At 41.0% G+C, this 14536-nt stretch overlaps 1 protein-coding gene across 1 annotated transcript; it reads right to left on the bottom strand.

Moving 5' to 3' along the window:
• Positions 1-6708: 6708 nt before the first annotated feature.
• Positions 6709-10998, bottom strand: LOC140821628 (uncharacterized; the record flags this gene model as incomplete). Its single annotated transcript, XM_073182164.1, has 5 exons — positions 10233-10998; positions 9207-9449; positions 8095-8978; positions 7178-7317; positions 6709-6865 (listed from the first exon to the last, which is right to left on the bottom strand). Coding segments are annotated over exons 1-5 (2190 nt in total), but the record flags the coding sequence as incomplete, so codon positions are not given.
• Between the last annotated feature and the right edge of the window lie 3538 nt (positions 10999-14536).

The following is a 14536-nucleotide window of genomic DNA, read 5'->3' as shown; positions in this document are numbered from 1 at the left end:
AAAGACATACTTGGATAGGGACACGCCATGACACATTGGTAGATGCCCTCTCTTGGACTTATCCATCGAGAACCGTTTCACGATGGTATCAATGTATGTGGACTGGGTGAGACCAAGCAATCTTTTTGATCTATCTCTATAGACATGTATTCCCAATACAAAAGATGCTTCACCCAAGTCCTGCATCGAGAACTTACACACTAACCATATCTTAGTTGATTGCAACATTCCTACATCATTCCCAATGAGTAGAATGTCATCAACATAAAGCAGCAAGAATGTCACAACACTCCCACTGACCTTCTTATACACACAGGGTTCCTCCGGATTCTTAGTAAATCAACTCTTTGATTGTACTATCGAATCTAAGGTTCCAACTCCTAGATGCCTGCTTTAGACCATAAACAGATCTCTGAAGTTTGCATACCATATGCTCACTTCCGATAGATGTAAACCCTCCAGGTTTGAGACATGTAAATCTCTTCCTTAATATCCCCATTAAGAAAGGCTGTCTTGACTTCCATCTGCCATATCTCATAGTCATACTATGCAGCTATGGCTAGCAAAATCCTTATGGACTTGAACATTGCAACTGGTGAAAAGGTTTCCTCAAAGTCAACTCATTGTCTTTGAGTATATCCTTTTGCCACCAATCGCGCCTTGAAGGTCAATACCTTCCCATCCGTCCCAAGTCCCTATGGGAACCGTTCCCTCAGGTGGATCTATAAGATCCCACACTTGGTTCGAATGCATGGAATTCAACTCAGATTCCAAAGCTTCAAGCCATTTGGATGAATCGGCATCAGATAACGCTTCCTTGAAGGTCCTTGGATCACATCCATGGTTAGGCTCGTCATGGCCCTCTTCAAGAAGCTGACCATACCTCATAGGTGGTCTCGAGACTTTCTCGGATTTTCTAGGAGCTTGTATCTCCTCTCTTGGCTCTTCGGGTGTGGGTTCTATAATTGTGGGTGTCTCTCGAACCTCTTCGAGTTCTATCATCTCCCATTTTCTATCCAATAGAAATTCCTTTTCCAAAAAGGTTGCATTCCTAGAAACAAACACCTTTGTTTCTTGGGGATGATAGAAATGATATCCAACTGAATTCCTTGGATATCCCACAAAGAAACATAAAATGGATCGATAATCCAATTTATCTCCCACTACCTGCTTCACATAAGCAGGGCTCCCCATATTCTAAGATAAGAATATTTGGGAGGCTTACCCATCCATATCTCATATGGTGTCTGTCTTTGAATGGACATTTAATGGAATATCTTTCAATTTTAAGTTATAGAGATCGTTTTCAAGTTCATCAGTACCAATCAAACATTCATTCATGTAAATGTTGCAAACACCTTTGCAAAATAAACAAGAATATCTATTTTTATCAGCATAGAAATGGAAACAATGTTTTTCACCAAATCTGGTACAAACAAAACATCTCTTAAAATTAACTTAAAACTATTGTTCAACAAGTAAACATCTCCTATGGCCTTGGCAGCAACTCTTGCTCCATTGCCCATCTTCTAGAAGGTCACACCTTCCTTAAACTTCCTACTTCTTCCCATCACCTGTAACTCATTACAGAGATATAAGCCACAACGGGTATCCAATACCCAAGAAGTAGAGTTTATTGAAATGTTTACTTCGATATAGAACATACCGTTTCCAGAACTCTTCTGGGCCAGATATTCCTTGCAATTTCGCCTCCAATGTCCAGGCTTCTTGCAGTGATGACAAACATCACTAGTCTTGTCAGCCTTAACTGGTGTGGCTGCCACAACGGGATTCGGAGATTGGAAAGAACTCTTCTTTCCCTTCCCATGTGGATCAATCTTCGTACCAGATGAAGAACCCACATAAAGAACCAACTTCTCTTTCTTGATGGTTGATTCAAACAGAACAAGCATATTCACCAACTCCTCAAGGGTCGGCTCCATCTTGTTCATGTTGAAGTTCACCACAAAAGGATCAAATGAGCTAGGCAGTGATAAAAGCAACACGTCGGTGGTCAAATCCGAAGGCAAGATCAGATCCATGCCAACGAGCTTGTCCACAAGCCCAATCATCTTCAGGCCATGCTCATGGACCGAGGCCCCATCTCGCATGCGCATAGTGATCAGCTCCTTGACGGTAGCATGCCTAAGAGGCCGAGTCTGCTCACCAAAGAGCTCTTTGAGGTGCTTATGAATGTCAGTAGCATTCTTTGCACCCTCAAAACGCCTCTGCAGCTCATCATTCATAGAAGTCAGCATATAACACCTGGCTATCAAGTCATGGTCACACCATTCCTTGTAAGCCTGCAATTCCTCAGGATTGTAGTCAGTCGGAGCCTCAACAGGGGGCGACTCAGTCAGTGTATATGCTACCCTTTCCGAATTCAAGACTATTTTTAGGTTTCTTAGCCAAGTGAGGTAATTAGGTCCGGTTAACATGTGTTTGTCGAGTATTGCAGATATCGGATTGCGAATCGAAGACATTGTAAAAACTTGTACTGAAAAGTAAAACAGATAAATGTTGATGACTATTTAAAATATTTGGTAAGATATAAAGTATGGACTTTAACTGTAATGCCCGAGAATTTAATTACCGTAATCTGGAATGATTTGGATATGATTATTCTAAATGGAGGTTAATCCGGAATGAGTTATAGAATTAATCGAGATGATTATAGACGGAACGGATCGGATTAGAACACATGTGAAAGGTGTAAATTGTGTGTGTAACTTAATGTGTTGGCGCACATGCGCGATCAAAATTGGCGCACATGCGCGAGAATCACAGTAGAGTTGGCGCACATGCGCGAAGACAGGCGCGCATATGCGCGACACCTACAGAAGCCTTGGCGCATATGCGCGAGTTGAGTGGCGCATATGCGCGGGAGGGCCAGAAGGGGTGGCGCATATGCGCGGAAAGAATGGCGCATATGCGCGAGTAGTACTTTCGCCGAGACAGGAGGTCTCGCGCATATGCGCGAGTAGTGACCGCGCATATGCGCGAGACGTGTTGCACAAAGGTTGTGCCATTTGCTTTGCATGCACGGAAGGTATGTATATATATATATAGTGGCATGCAATTCTTCAGAAAGGGAAAGGAGAAAATCGAGGATTAGAAGGGAAAGCTTCGTTCTTCATTTTCGAAATTACTTTGCGAGCGAACCGTCTATCCAAATTGAAATCCGACTTCGGTACTGTGTTCATATCAACGCAGGCTACAACTGGACGTAAGTTTATTACGTTTAGACAAGATTTGATTTTATGATATTGTCAGAATTGCATATGATTCAGATATGGTGTTTCTGCTACCGTAGATATTGTAGAATCGAAGTCAGATTTAGAAGCAGATTGTTTATGGAATTGTTATGAATTTTAGAGTCGATTTGATTGAGATTGCTATCAGAATTATGCTGTTATTCATGTTAAAGTGTACAGATACTGAAGTTATAGATTGTACTGAGATTTATTAGGAATTCTGGTATTATAATTGTGATGTTAAGACTGACGGGGTTACAAGACTGTATTGTTATTGAAACGTCCCATGCTCTTGTGTTTAAAAAGTACTAGAATTTTTTTTTTTTTTTTTTTTTTTCGGTCCTTGTAAAATATTTTAATAAAATATTTTTGTCCATGATCTAGAACATTCGCTAGCTAGCATTTAAAAATCAATTGCAATCGTCATAAATCAAAATAATCGCATGAGTTACCGAACCTAAAAAGCAATAACCGGGAAAACATATTTTCCTCTCCAAAACCACTCTAAGGCATAAATAAATGGTTTAAAAATCCTTTAACGTAAAATCATAATCAATATCATGAGTGCGGAAAAACAATAGAAGCGCTGGTCCTCGGGTTGTGTGCACCTTCAGTCCAGTCATCTCATACGTCAAGCCCTCCCTCAACATCACCTGCATCCAACACACCTAGTGAGTCTAAAGACTCAACACACCAAATCTTTGTAACGAGTAATACGTGTATAAAATCACATGCAGCAGTGAAATTACTTGTACTTAAAATAACATTTCATGAAAATGCATAAACTTGAGCATGAACATTTTCGTAAATATTTTCATGAAATGCATAACAGGAACATGAACCTTTACCTCTTTCCTTGAGCTTAACATGACATGATAACATGATATAATAACATGACGTGATAACATGACGTGAATCTTTTCATGATCATAACATTATATTTTTCTTGATTGAATTCAGATCGTTAATTGTGACTTTTCTGACGTGACATGACATGACATGACATGACGATGGTACCATCTACGTGAAACCACAGTACTGGGCGGCGGGGACATCAGCGACACAAGATCGTCAACTGAGCCTTGGCCTAATCTTGATCATAAACTTGAATCCTGAATTCCTCATAGTCACAATTACTTCACTTTCCTCAATATTTTTCATGTTTTCATCACCTTATAAAATTATGCATGAATATATTTTCCTTTGAAACCAAGCATGCACCATGTATTTTAAATGTCAATTTTAATTATAAAATTTCATGGACATTTAAAATAAATCATGAATAAATCATAAATAAATCATGAACAATTCATAAGCATTTAAAAATTCACATAATAACATAAAAACTGCATTTAGGGCACTGCCATGACCGTTACTAATTTTAGGTGTAAAAAGACCGTTTTACCCCTGGACTCGACTTTTTACAAAATCGACTATTTTCTTGATTTCATGAATCTAACATGTCCCAAATAAATATTTAAGCTTATAAGAATTTTCTCGTAATTTTATTTGGCTTAAAACTTAGACTTTTCAATTTATCTTTTAATAGATATTTTAACGGTGTTTTAATCCCGAAAAATACCAAACTTTAATATAAAATTCCTAAATTCTAAATTTAGTCTTTTTATATTATTTAAGCTTTTATGGACCACGACCCGACCCTCGTGAGCCGTTTTCCAATTTTCTTTATTTTTAAAACTCATTTTGACACTCGAATTTCAACCCCGAGCCATCTCCTAATTTTATCGAGTTACCCCCGAACCAAACCGAGCCCAAAGGTGCCCAACATGTTTGTTTAGCCTACTGGTCACTAAAAATTGCCAAGACCCTGACCCACACCAAGAAAACGTGAGCCTTCAACAATACCCTATGCTGGCCGAGAGTTCTAGTGTGGCAGGTTTCTTTGGTTTGCTTCCAGGTACCAGCCCACGAGCCCAGGCCCCCAACCAGTCACCCCCACACCTTCCTAAGACCCTAAAGACTCGTCCCAGCCCAGCCCTTGAACCCTGGACCGAGCCCTCACCCCTGGACTGATTAACGAAAACTGCACAGGTTTGTGCCCTTCACGGGTGGGAGTCCTTGCTTGCAAGGACTCCTCCCTGCTGTTCAGACTGAATCCTAGCATGGCTAGGACCCTCCCTGGACCAAGAACAGCCCCTGGCCGAGCCCTGGCCCCTGCCTAGGCGAAGCCCGCCACCCCCTCATGGAACCCGAACCCCAACACTCAAGACAGCAACCCACTGCCTATGGTTCCCTCGGTTATTTTCTGTTTCTGCTGGTTGTGGTGCGTTCAAGAGGTTGTGTCTTGCCCCGAAACATTATCTAGACAACAAGTAACACCATGGCAGCCCCCTAAAACAAGCATGACATGAATCGATACAAGAACATGTTAGATCGCAACACGAATACGTAAAAACCGTAATAAAACTTCACAATTTGTACACATGCATTTCAGCGATCGATATATGATGTATTGGATGAGAAAAGGGAAGATGTTAGCGTGCCTTTGCGTAATATACGCACGATATACCGACGACGACGATGAACGGAGAGGAACCGAGGCTATACGCACACAAACCGTGAAGAACAAGCCACAAACTCACGCCGAGAGATGAAGCTGCCGAGAGAAATCTCTTTTCTTTCTTGTCTAATTCTCGGCGGCGTGAAAGTGAGTGAGAGTGAATAGGTTTAGGTTAATCTCACTTTTATTTATAAGCTAGCTCAAAGATAATTAGGCTTAAGGCTAGATAAATTTAATTAAGCCCACTAGTGCAAGCTAGGCCTAAATAAAATTTAAAAAAAGTTTTCATAATAAAATAAATTAGTGAATTAAATAGCCGGACTGCTAAAAGATCGAGTTTTTGTTAAAAATTCTAATACCGATAAAATTAGTCCCGGCGTATTAAATCACCTCAAAATTCTTGATTTTAAAAAGAATAAGAAACAACTCCCCTAAATTAAATAATTAAAATTAATTATTTAATTAAAACATTTTTTCCACATAATACAGCCCCCGGTCTCCGTTCCTCGATCGTCACCTGAATAAACCTTTAAAAAAATGTATTTTCATGCAACAATGACAATAAAATCATAATAAGCATGTTCGTCACATAATTTAATAGTAATTAGAATAAAATACTCATTTTTTTCAAAATTTCTAGATTTGCATGCAGTTGGATTACGTCGTCTAAATTTTTGGACCTTACAATTCTCCCCCCCTTAAATAAAATTTCGTCCTCGAAATTTAGAACTTACCGAACAAATCTGGATAGCGACTCAACAAGTCCCTCTCGGTTTCCCAAGTAGCTTCCTCTTCCGAGTGATTCAGCCACTTGACCTTGACCATTGGAATGACTTTATTACGCAGTCTTCTCTCTTGACGTGCTAAGATCTGGACAGGTCTTTCCTCGTATGTCATATGAGGAGTTAATTGAAGAGGCTCATAATTAAGTACATGTGATGGGTTAGACATGTACTTTCGAAGCATAGAAACATGGAACACGTTGTGAACTCCTGAAAGCGCTGGTGGCAACGCCACTCTATAGGCTAGTGTCCCAATCCTCTCCAATATCTCAAGCGGACCTATAAACCTTGGACTAAGCTTGCCTTTCCTGCCAAAGCGCATAACACCCTTCATAGGTGCTATTTTCACGAATACGTGGTCGCCCACTGCAAACTCTAAGTCCCTTCGCCTTTTGTCCGCATAACTCTTCTGTCGGCTTTGTGCAGTCTTCATTCTCTCACGAATTTTGACTACCAACTCCGCTGTCTCTTCAATAACATCCGGACCAAGAACCCTTCTTTCTCCAACCTCGTCCCAATGAATAGGAGATCTACATCTCCTTCCATAGAGTGCCTCAAAAGGAGCCATCCCAATTGATGATTGGAAGCTGTTATTGTAGGCGAACTCCACTAGAGGTAACCTCGATTCCCAACTGCCTTGGAAATCGATAACACAAGCTCGCAGAAGGTCCTCCAAAGTCTGAATAACTCTCTCCGACTGACCATCGGTTTGAGGGTGGAACGCTGTACTGAACAGTAGCTTGGTCCCCATCGTTGCATGCAGACTTTTCCAGAAAGAGGACGTGAATCTCGGATCCCTGTCAGAAACAATAGAAACTGGAATCCCATGCAGGCGAACTACCTCTCGAATATACAACTCTGTAATCTGAACCATGGTGAATGTCGTCTTAATAGGAAGAAAATGAGCTGATTTCGTAAGACGATCAACTATCACCCAAATGGCATTCAAACCCTTAACCGTCTTCGGCAGTCCCACTACAAAGTCCATAGTGATGTTTTCCCATTTCCACTCGGGAATAGGGAGTGGTTTCAATTTCCCTGCCGGTCGCTGATGCTCTGCCTTGACTTGCTGACAAGTCAAACACTCGGATACAAACCTCAAGATGTCCCTCTTCATCCCTGGCCACCAATATAACAACTGCAAGTCCTTGAACATTTTCGTAGTTCCCGGGTGAATGGAATATGGCGAGTCATGGGCTTCCTTCATAATAAGCTCTCTCAAAGAATTGTCGCTAGGAACCCATAGACGATCTCGATAGCGAACTAAACCATCCACCACTGAATACAAGTTCCGGCCCTTGGCCTCATCTCTAGCTCTCCACTTTTGCAACTGTTCATCAGTGGACTGACTCTCTCGGATTCTATCCCTCAAAGTCGACTGTACTGAGAGTGTGGCAAGATTAGGGGCCTCGCCCCTGGCATAGACTGTAAGCTCAAACCGCTGTATCTCGGACTGCAACGGTCTCTGAAGAGATAATTGAGTAATAACTGCAGCTTTTCTACTCAACGCATCTGCCACAACATTAGCTTTTCCCGGATGGTAGCTAATTTCACAGTCATAATCCTTCACTAACTCGAGCCATCTGCGTTGTCTCATGTTCAACTCCTTTTGGGTGAAGAAGTACTTCAAACTCTTATGATCAGTGAATATCTTGCACTTCTCCCCATAAAGGTAGTGTCTCCAAATTTTCAGTGCGAAGACTACTGCTGCAAGCTCAAGATCATGCGTAGGGTAGTTCTTTTCATGAATCTTCAACTGTCGCGATGCATAGGCAATAACTCGGTCGTTTTGCATCAGAACTGCACCCAAACCAAGCTTAGAAGCGTCGGTGTAAAGAACATACTCCCCTTGCCCCGATGGCATAGATAACACCGGCGCGGATATCAAGGCTTGCTTCAACTTGTCAAAACTGTCTTGACACTCGGGTCCCCATACAAACTTTGCATTCTTCTTTGTCAAGGCGGTCATGGGTACCGCTATAGATGAGAACCCCTGAATGAACTTGCGATAATAGCCAGCTAGTCCCAAGAAACTGCGGATCTCGGTGACACTATTTGGCACTGGCCACTCTTTCACTGCCTCTACCTTACTCGGATCAACTTCCACTCCACTGCTGGAAATGATGTGGCCTAAAAATGCCACTCTATCAAGCCAAAACTCGCACTTGCTGAATTTTGCAAAAAGCTTCCTGTCTAACAGTACTTGCAGTGCGGTTCTCAGATGGCGGCTATGCTCCTCTCTGCTCTTGGAATAGATCAATATGTCGTCGATGAAGACAATAATAAACTGATCCAGATACGGCTGAAATACGCGATTCATGAGATCCATGAAGATCGCTGGCGCATTGGTCAACCCGAATGGCATGACCATAAACTCATAGTGCCCATATCTAGTTCGGAATGCTGTCTTATGGACATCTGCTTCTTTCACTTTCAACTGATGGTATCCCGAACGCAGATCAATCTTAGAGAAAACCGATGCTCCTTACAACTGGTCAAATAAATCCTCGATTCTTGGCAGTGGATACTTATTTTTGATAGTGACCCTGTTGAGTTCTCGATAATCGATGCAAAGACGCATACTACCATCCTTCTTCTTCACAAATAATACCGGTGCGCCCCATGGAGAGTAACTGGGGCGAATGAAACCCTTGTCTAACAAGTCCTGTATCTGATCTTTCAATTCTTTCATTTCTGCAGGTGCTAGACGATAGGGTGCTTTTGATATAGGAACCGTGCCCGGCATTAGATCAATGGAGAATTCTACTTCACGATCAGGCGGAATGCCAGATACGTCTTCGGGAAAGACGCTAGGGAATTCTCTCACAATATCAACATCCTCAAGCTGTTGGCTGGTAGGCTCATGTGCAGTAGTGACACATGCTAGATAAGCTGAGCATCCTCGCTTAATAAGCTTCCTCGCACATAAGCAGGAGATAATGTGCGGCATTTGCTTGTTCCTTGCCGCCTCAAAAACAAATGGTTTACCACTAGGCGGTCGGATAGACACTGATCGCTGCCTGAAATCAATCGAAGCTCCATTCACTGATAACCAATCCATCCCAAGTATAATATCGAATTCGGGCATAGGGAGCACAATGAGATCTGCCCGAACTACATCTTTGAATAAACGAAGCTCCAGACCCTTGACAATTTTTGACGTGAGCATCTGTTCACCGGATGGAATCGAAACTTTGAAACCCAAACCCATATCTTGAGGAGTAATATTCAGTCTTTCGACGAAGGTTTCAGATATGAAGGAATGTGTAGCTCCTGAATCTAGCAATGCATAGGTAGCTACACCTAGAATGATAATCCTCCCTGCGGTGAAAGATGTCCTTAAAATCTTTTCGAGTTGAAACTTAAGGATTTAACTATTATTAATTTCCCAAATTCATAAGAAGATTACATGTTGAGCTTAAGCATTTCATGAAAATTGTATCTTAGCCCTCACATTTTCGACTTTCTTGAATTCTAGTCCTTAAGTTTCCGAATTTGCACAATCAACCCTCTAAAATCGGAAATTGCCTAAAAATTATAACTTAAACCCATCTAAATAGAACATGCAACCTAAGTTCCACTAAGTCAAGTCTTGCTTCCCAAATCAATTCTAGTAACCAATTTAACATTTCATGCAAGAATAGGCAATATAAAAATGTTAAATGACTAGGTTACCTGTGATAAGAGTAGTGTCTGCTTCCTCCTCAGCTTCTTCAGCATTCATAACATAAACTCGTCCTGCTGTAGGTGCCTTCTTCTTTGGGCAATCAATAGCCTTGTGCCCACTCTCTTTGCAATAGAAAAACTTGTAGGAACCCCATTCACACTTGCCCGCATGCGGTCGGTTACATTCCTTGCACAGTGGCCTCTCAGCAGGCGGTGGTGCTCCTTGATTTTGTGGCTTCTGCTGTCCTCGATTCCTGTTTTGACCCTGGGGCTTTTGAGGCCCTTGAGGTCTAGATGGACCTGAATTCTGCCTCTTGTTTGGCTGACTGATATTATCGTGCTGTTGTCTTTTACGCTGAATTTCAAAATCAATCTCCCTCAAAGATTGCTCAGACCTGAAGGCATATGCAGTGGCAGCAGCATAATCCACTGGATTCATCATCATAACATTGTTACGCAGAGTAGGGCGGAGACCATCCATAAAGTGCCTAAGCTTTTCTGCTGGGTCTCTAGCAATAAGGGGTACAAAGTGACAACCCCGATCGAATTTCTTCACATAATCTGCAACAGACAAGTCTCCCTGACGGAGGCTCATAAACTCTCTCTTCAGTCGGCCTCTAGCATCCGCCGTAAAATACTTCTTATAGAAAATGTCTTTGAATTGAGGCCAAGTAATAGTAGCAAGGTTAACACTATGCTCGACCCCTTCCCACCACAGTGAAGCATCATCCCTTAACAAGTAGGTGGTGCACCTCACACGGTCGGCATCACCCATATTCAGATAGCGAAAATGTACCTCCAAAGAACGTATCCAGCTCTCAGCAGCAAATGGATCAGTGGTGCCAGAAAATTCCTTTGGCCCTAGCCTCCGGAACTGATCATAAATATCCTACGCTGGCCTGGGAGCCTGCTGGACCTGCTGCTGCTGTAACTGCTGTAACTGCAACTGCAGCTGCTGCTGCTGCTGTAATTGTTGCTCAAATAAACGAGCCATTCCCTCAAGAGCTCGAGTAGCAGCATCTGGTGGTGGTGGTGGTGGTCCATTCCCTTGGTTATTTCCTTGATGGTTAACGCTGTTTTCCTCTTGGTTTCCACTGGCAGGGGCACGACGTGGAGGCATTTTATCTGAACATTTTTCCAAAATCTAACGTAACCAACATGCAATTAAATCTATGTTTTCTAATCATGTGACATATCGATTTATTTAGCAATTATAAGCATATAAGGCATAATAATCATAAAACTCGTAAACATGGGGTGTAAGCATATCATTCACGTAATCATGCAGGTAACATCATATTGAATCATGTATAGCATGTAAAAACTTACAAACTGGGGGCTTGACGACTGATCTTTCCGGCGCTGATGGTGGCACAACCCTATACAGGAACCACGGCTCTGATACCAACTGAAACGTCCCATGCTCTTGTGTTTAAAAAGTACTAGAAATTTTTTTTTTTTTTTTTTTTTTCGTTCCTTGTAAAATATTTTAATAAAATATTTTTGTCCATGATCTAGAACATTCGCTAGCTAGCATTTAAAAATCAATTGCAATCGTCATAAATCAAAATAATCGCATGAGTTACCGAACCTAAAAAGCCATAACCGGGAAAACGTATTTTCCTCTCCAAAACCACTCTAAGGCATAAATAAATGGTTTAAAAATCCTTTAACGTAAAATCATAATCAATATCATGAGTGCGGAAAAACAATAGAAGCGCTGGTCCTCGGGTTGTGTGCACCTTCAGTCCAGTCATCTCATACGTCAAGCCCTCCCTCAACATCACCTGCATCCAACACACCTAGTGAGTCTAAAGACTCAACACACCAAATCTTTGTAACGAGTAATACGTGTATAAAATCACATGCAGCAGTGAAATTACTTGTACTTAAAATAGCATTTCATGAAAATGCATAAACTTGAGCATGAACATTTTCGTAAATATTTTCATGAAATGCATAACAGGAACATGAACCTTTACCTCTTTCCTTGAGCTTAACATGACATGATAACATGATATAATAACATGACGTGATAACATGACGTGAATCTTTTCATGATCATAACATTATATTTTTCTTGATTGAATTCAGATCGATAATTGTGACTTTCCTGACGTGACATGACATGACATGACATGACGATGGTACCATCTACGTGAAACCACAGTACTGGGCGGCGGGGACATCAGCGACACAAGATCGTCAACTGAGCCTTGGCCTAATCTTGATCATAAACTTGAATCCTGAATTCCTCATAGTCACAATTACTTCACTTTCCTCAATATTTTTCATGTTTTCATCACCTTATAAAATTATGCATGAATATATTTTCCTTTGAAACCAAGCATGCACCATGTATTTTAAATGTCAATTTTAATTATAAAATTTCATGGACATTTAAAATAAATCATGAATAAATCATAAATAAATCATGAACAATTCATAAGCATTTAAAAATTCACATAATAACATAAAAACTGCATTTAGGGCACTGCCATGACCGTTACTAATTTTAGGTGTAAAAAGACCGTTTTACCCCTGGACTCGACTTTTTACAAAAATCGACTATTTTCTTGATTTCATGACTCTAACATGTCCCAAATAAATATTTAAGCTTATAAGAATTTTCTCGTAATTTTATTTGGCTTAAAACTTAGACTTTTCAATTTATCTTTTAATAGATATTTTAACGGTGTTTTAATCCCGAAAAATACCAAACTTTAATATAAAATTCCTAAATTCTAAATTTAGTCTTTTTATATTATTTTAGCTTTTATGGACCATGACCCGACCCTCGTGAGCCGTTTTCCAATTTTCTTTATTTTTAAAACTCATTTTGACACTCGAATTTCAACCCCGAGCCATCTCCTAATTTTATAGAGTTACCCCCGAACCAAACCGAGCCCAAAGGTGCCCAACATGTTTGTTTAGCCTACTGGTCACTAAAAATTGCCAAGACCCTGACCCACACCAAGAAAACGTGAGCCTTCAACAATACCCTATGCTGGCCGAGAGTTCTAGTGTGGCAGGTTTCTTTGGTTTGCTTCCAGGACCCAGCCCACGAGCCCAGGCCCCCAACCAGTCACCCCCACACCTTCCTAAGACCCTAAAGACTCGTCCCAGCCCAGCCCTTGAACCCTGGACCGAGCCCTCACCCCTGGACTGATTCACGAAAACTGCACAGGTTTGTGCCCTTCACGGGTGGGAGTCCTTGCTTGCAAGGACTCCTCCCTGCTGTTCAGACTGAATCCTAGCTTGGCCAGGACCCTCCCTGGACCAAGAACAGCCCCTGGCCGAGCCCTGGCCCCTGCCTAGGCGAAGCCCGCCACCCCCTCATGGAACCCGAACCCCAACACTCAAGACAGCAACCCACTACCTATGGTTCCCTCGGTTATTTTCTGTTTCTGCTGGTTGTGGTGCGTTCAAGAGGTTGTGTCTTGCCCCGAAAACATTATCTAGACAACAAGTAACACCATGGCAGTCCCCTAAAACAAGCATGACATGAATCGATACAAGAACATGTTAGATCGCAACACGAATACGTAAAAACCGTAATAAAACTTCACAATTTGTACACATGCATTTCAGCGATCGATATATGATGTATTGGATGAGAAAAGGGAAGATGTTAGCGTGCCTTTGCGTAATATACGCACGATATACCGACGACGACGATGAACGGAGAGGAACCGAGGCTATACGCACACAAACCGTGAAGAACAAGCCACAAACTCACGCCGAGAGATGAAGCTGCCGAGAGAAATCTCTTTTCTTTCTTGTCTAATTCTCGGCGGCGTGAAAGTGAGTGAGAGTGAATAGGTTTAGGTTAATCTCACTTTTATTTATAAGCTAGCTCAAAGATAATTAGGCTTAAGGCTAGATAAATTTAATTAAGCCCACTAGTGCAAGCTAGGCCTAAATAAAATTTAAAAAAAGTTTTCATAATAAAATAAATTAGTGAATTAAATAGCCGGACTGCTAAAAGATCGAGTTTTTGTTAAAAATTCTAATACCGATAAAATTAGTCCCGGCGTATTAAATCACCTCAAAATTCTTGATTTTAAAAAGAATAAGAAACAACTCCCCTAAATTAAATAATTAAAATTAATTATTTAATTAAAACATTTTTTCCACATAATACAGCCCCCGGTCTCCGTTCCTCGATCGTCACCTGAATAAACCTTTAAAAAAATGTATTTTCATGCAACAATGACAATAAAATCATAATAAGCATGTTCGTCACATAATTTAATAGTAAATAGAATAAAATACTCATTTTTTTCAAAATTTCTAGATTTGCATGCAGTTGG

The sequence above is a fragment of the Primulina eburnea genome, unplaced genomic scaffold, assembly GCF_022965805.1.
Source record: "Primulina eburnea isolate SZY01 unplaced genomic scaffold, ASM2296580v1 ctg642_ERROPOS101008, whole genome shotgun sequence".
Taxonomy (NCBI): Eukaryota; Viridiplantae; Streptophyta; class Magnoliopsida; order Lamiales; family Gesneriaceae; genus Primulina; species Primulina eburnea.
Note: the sequence above shows the minus strand (reverse complement) of the source record. Positions and strands in the feature narration are given on the sequence as shown.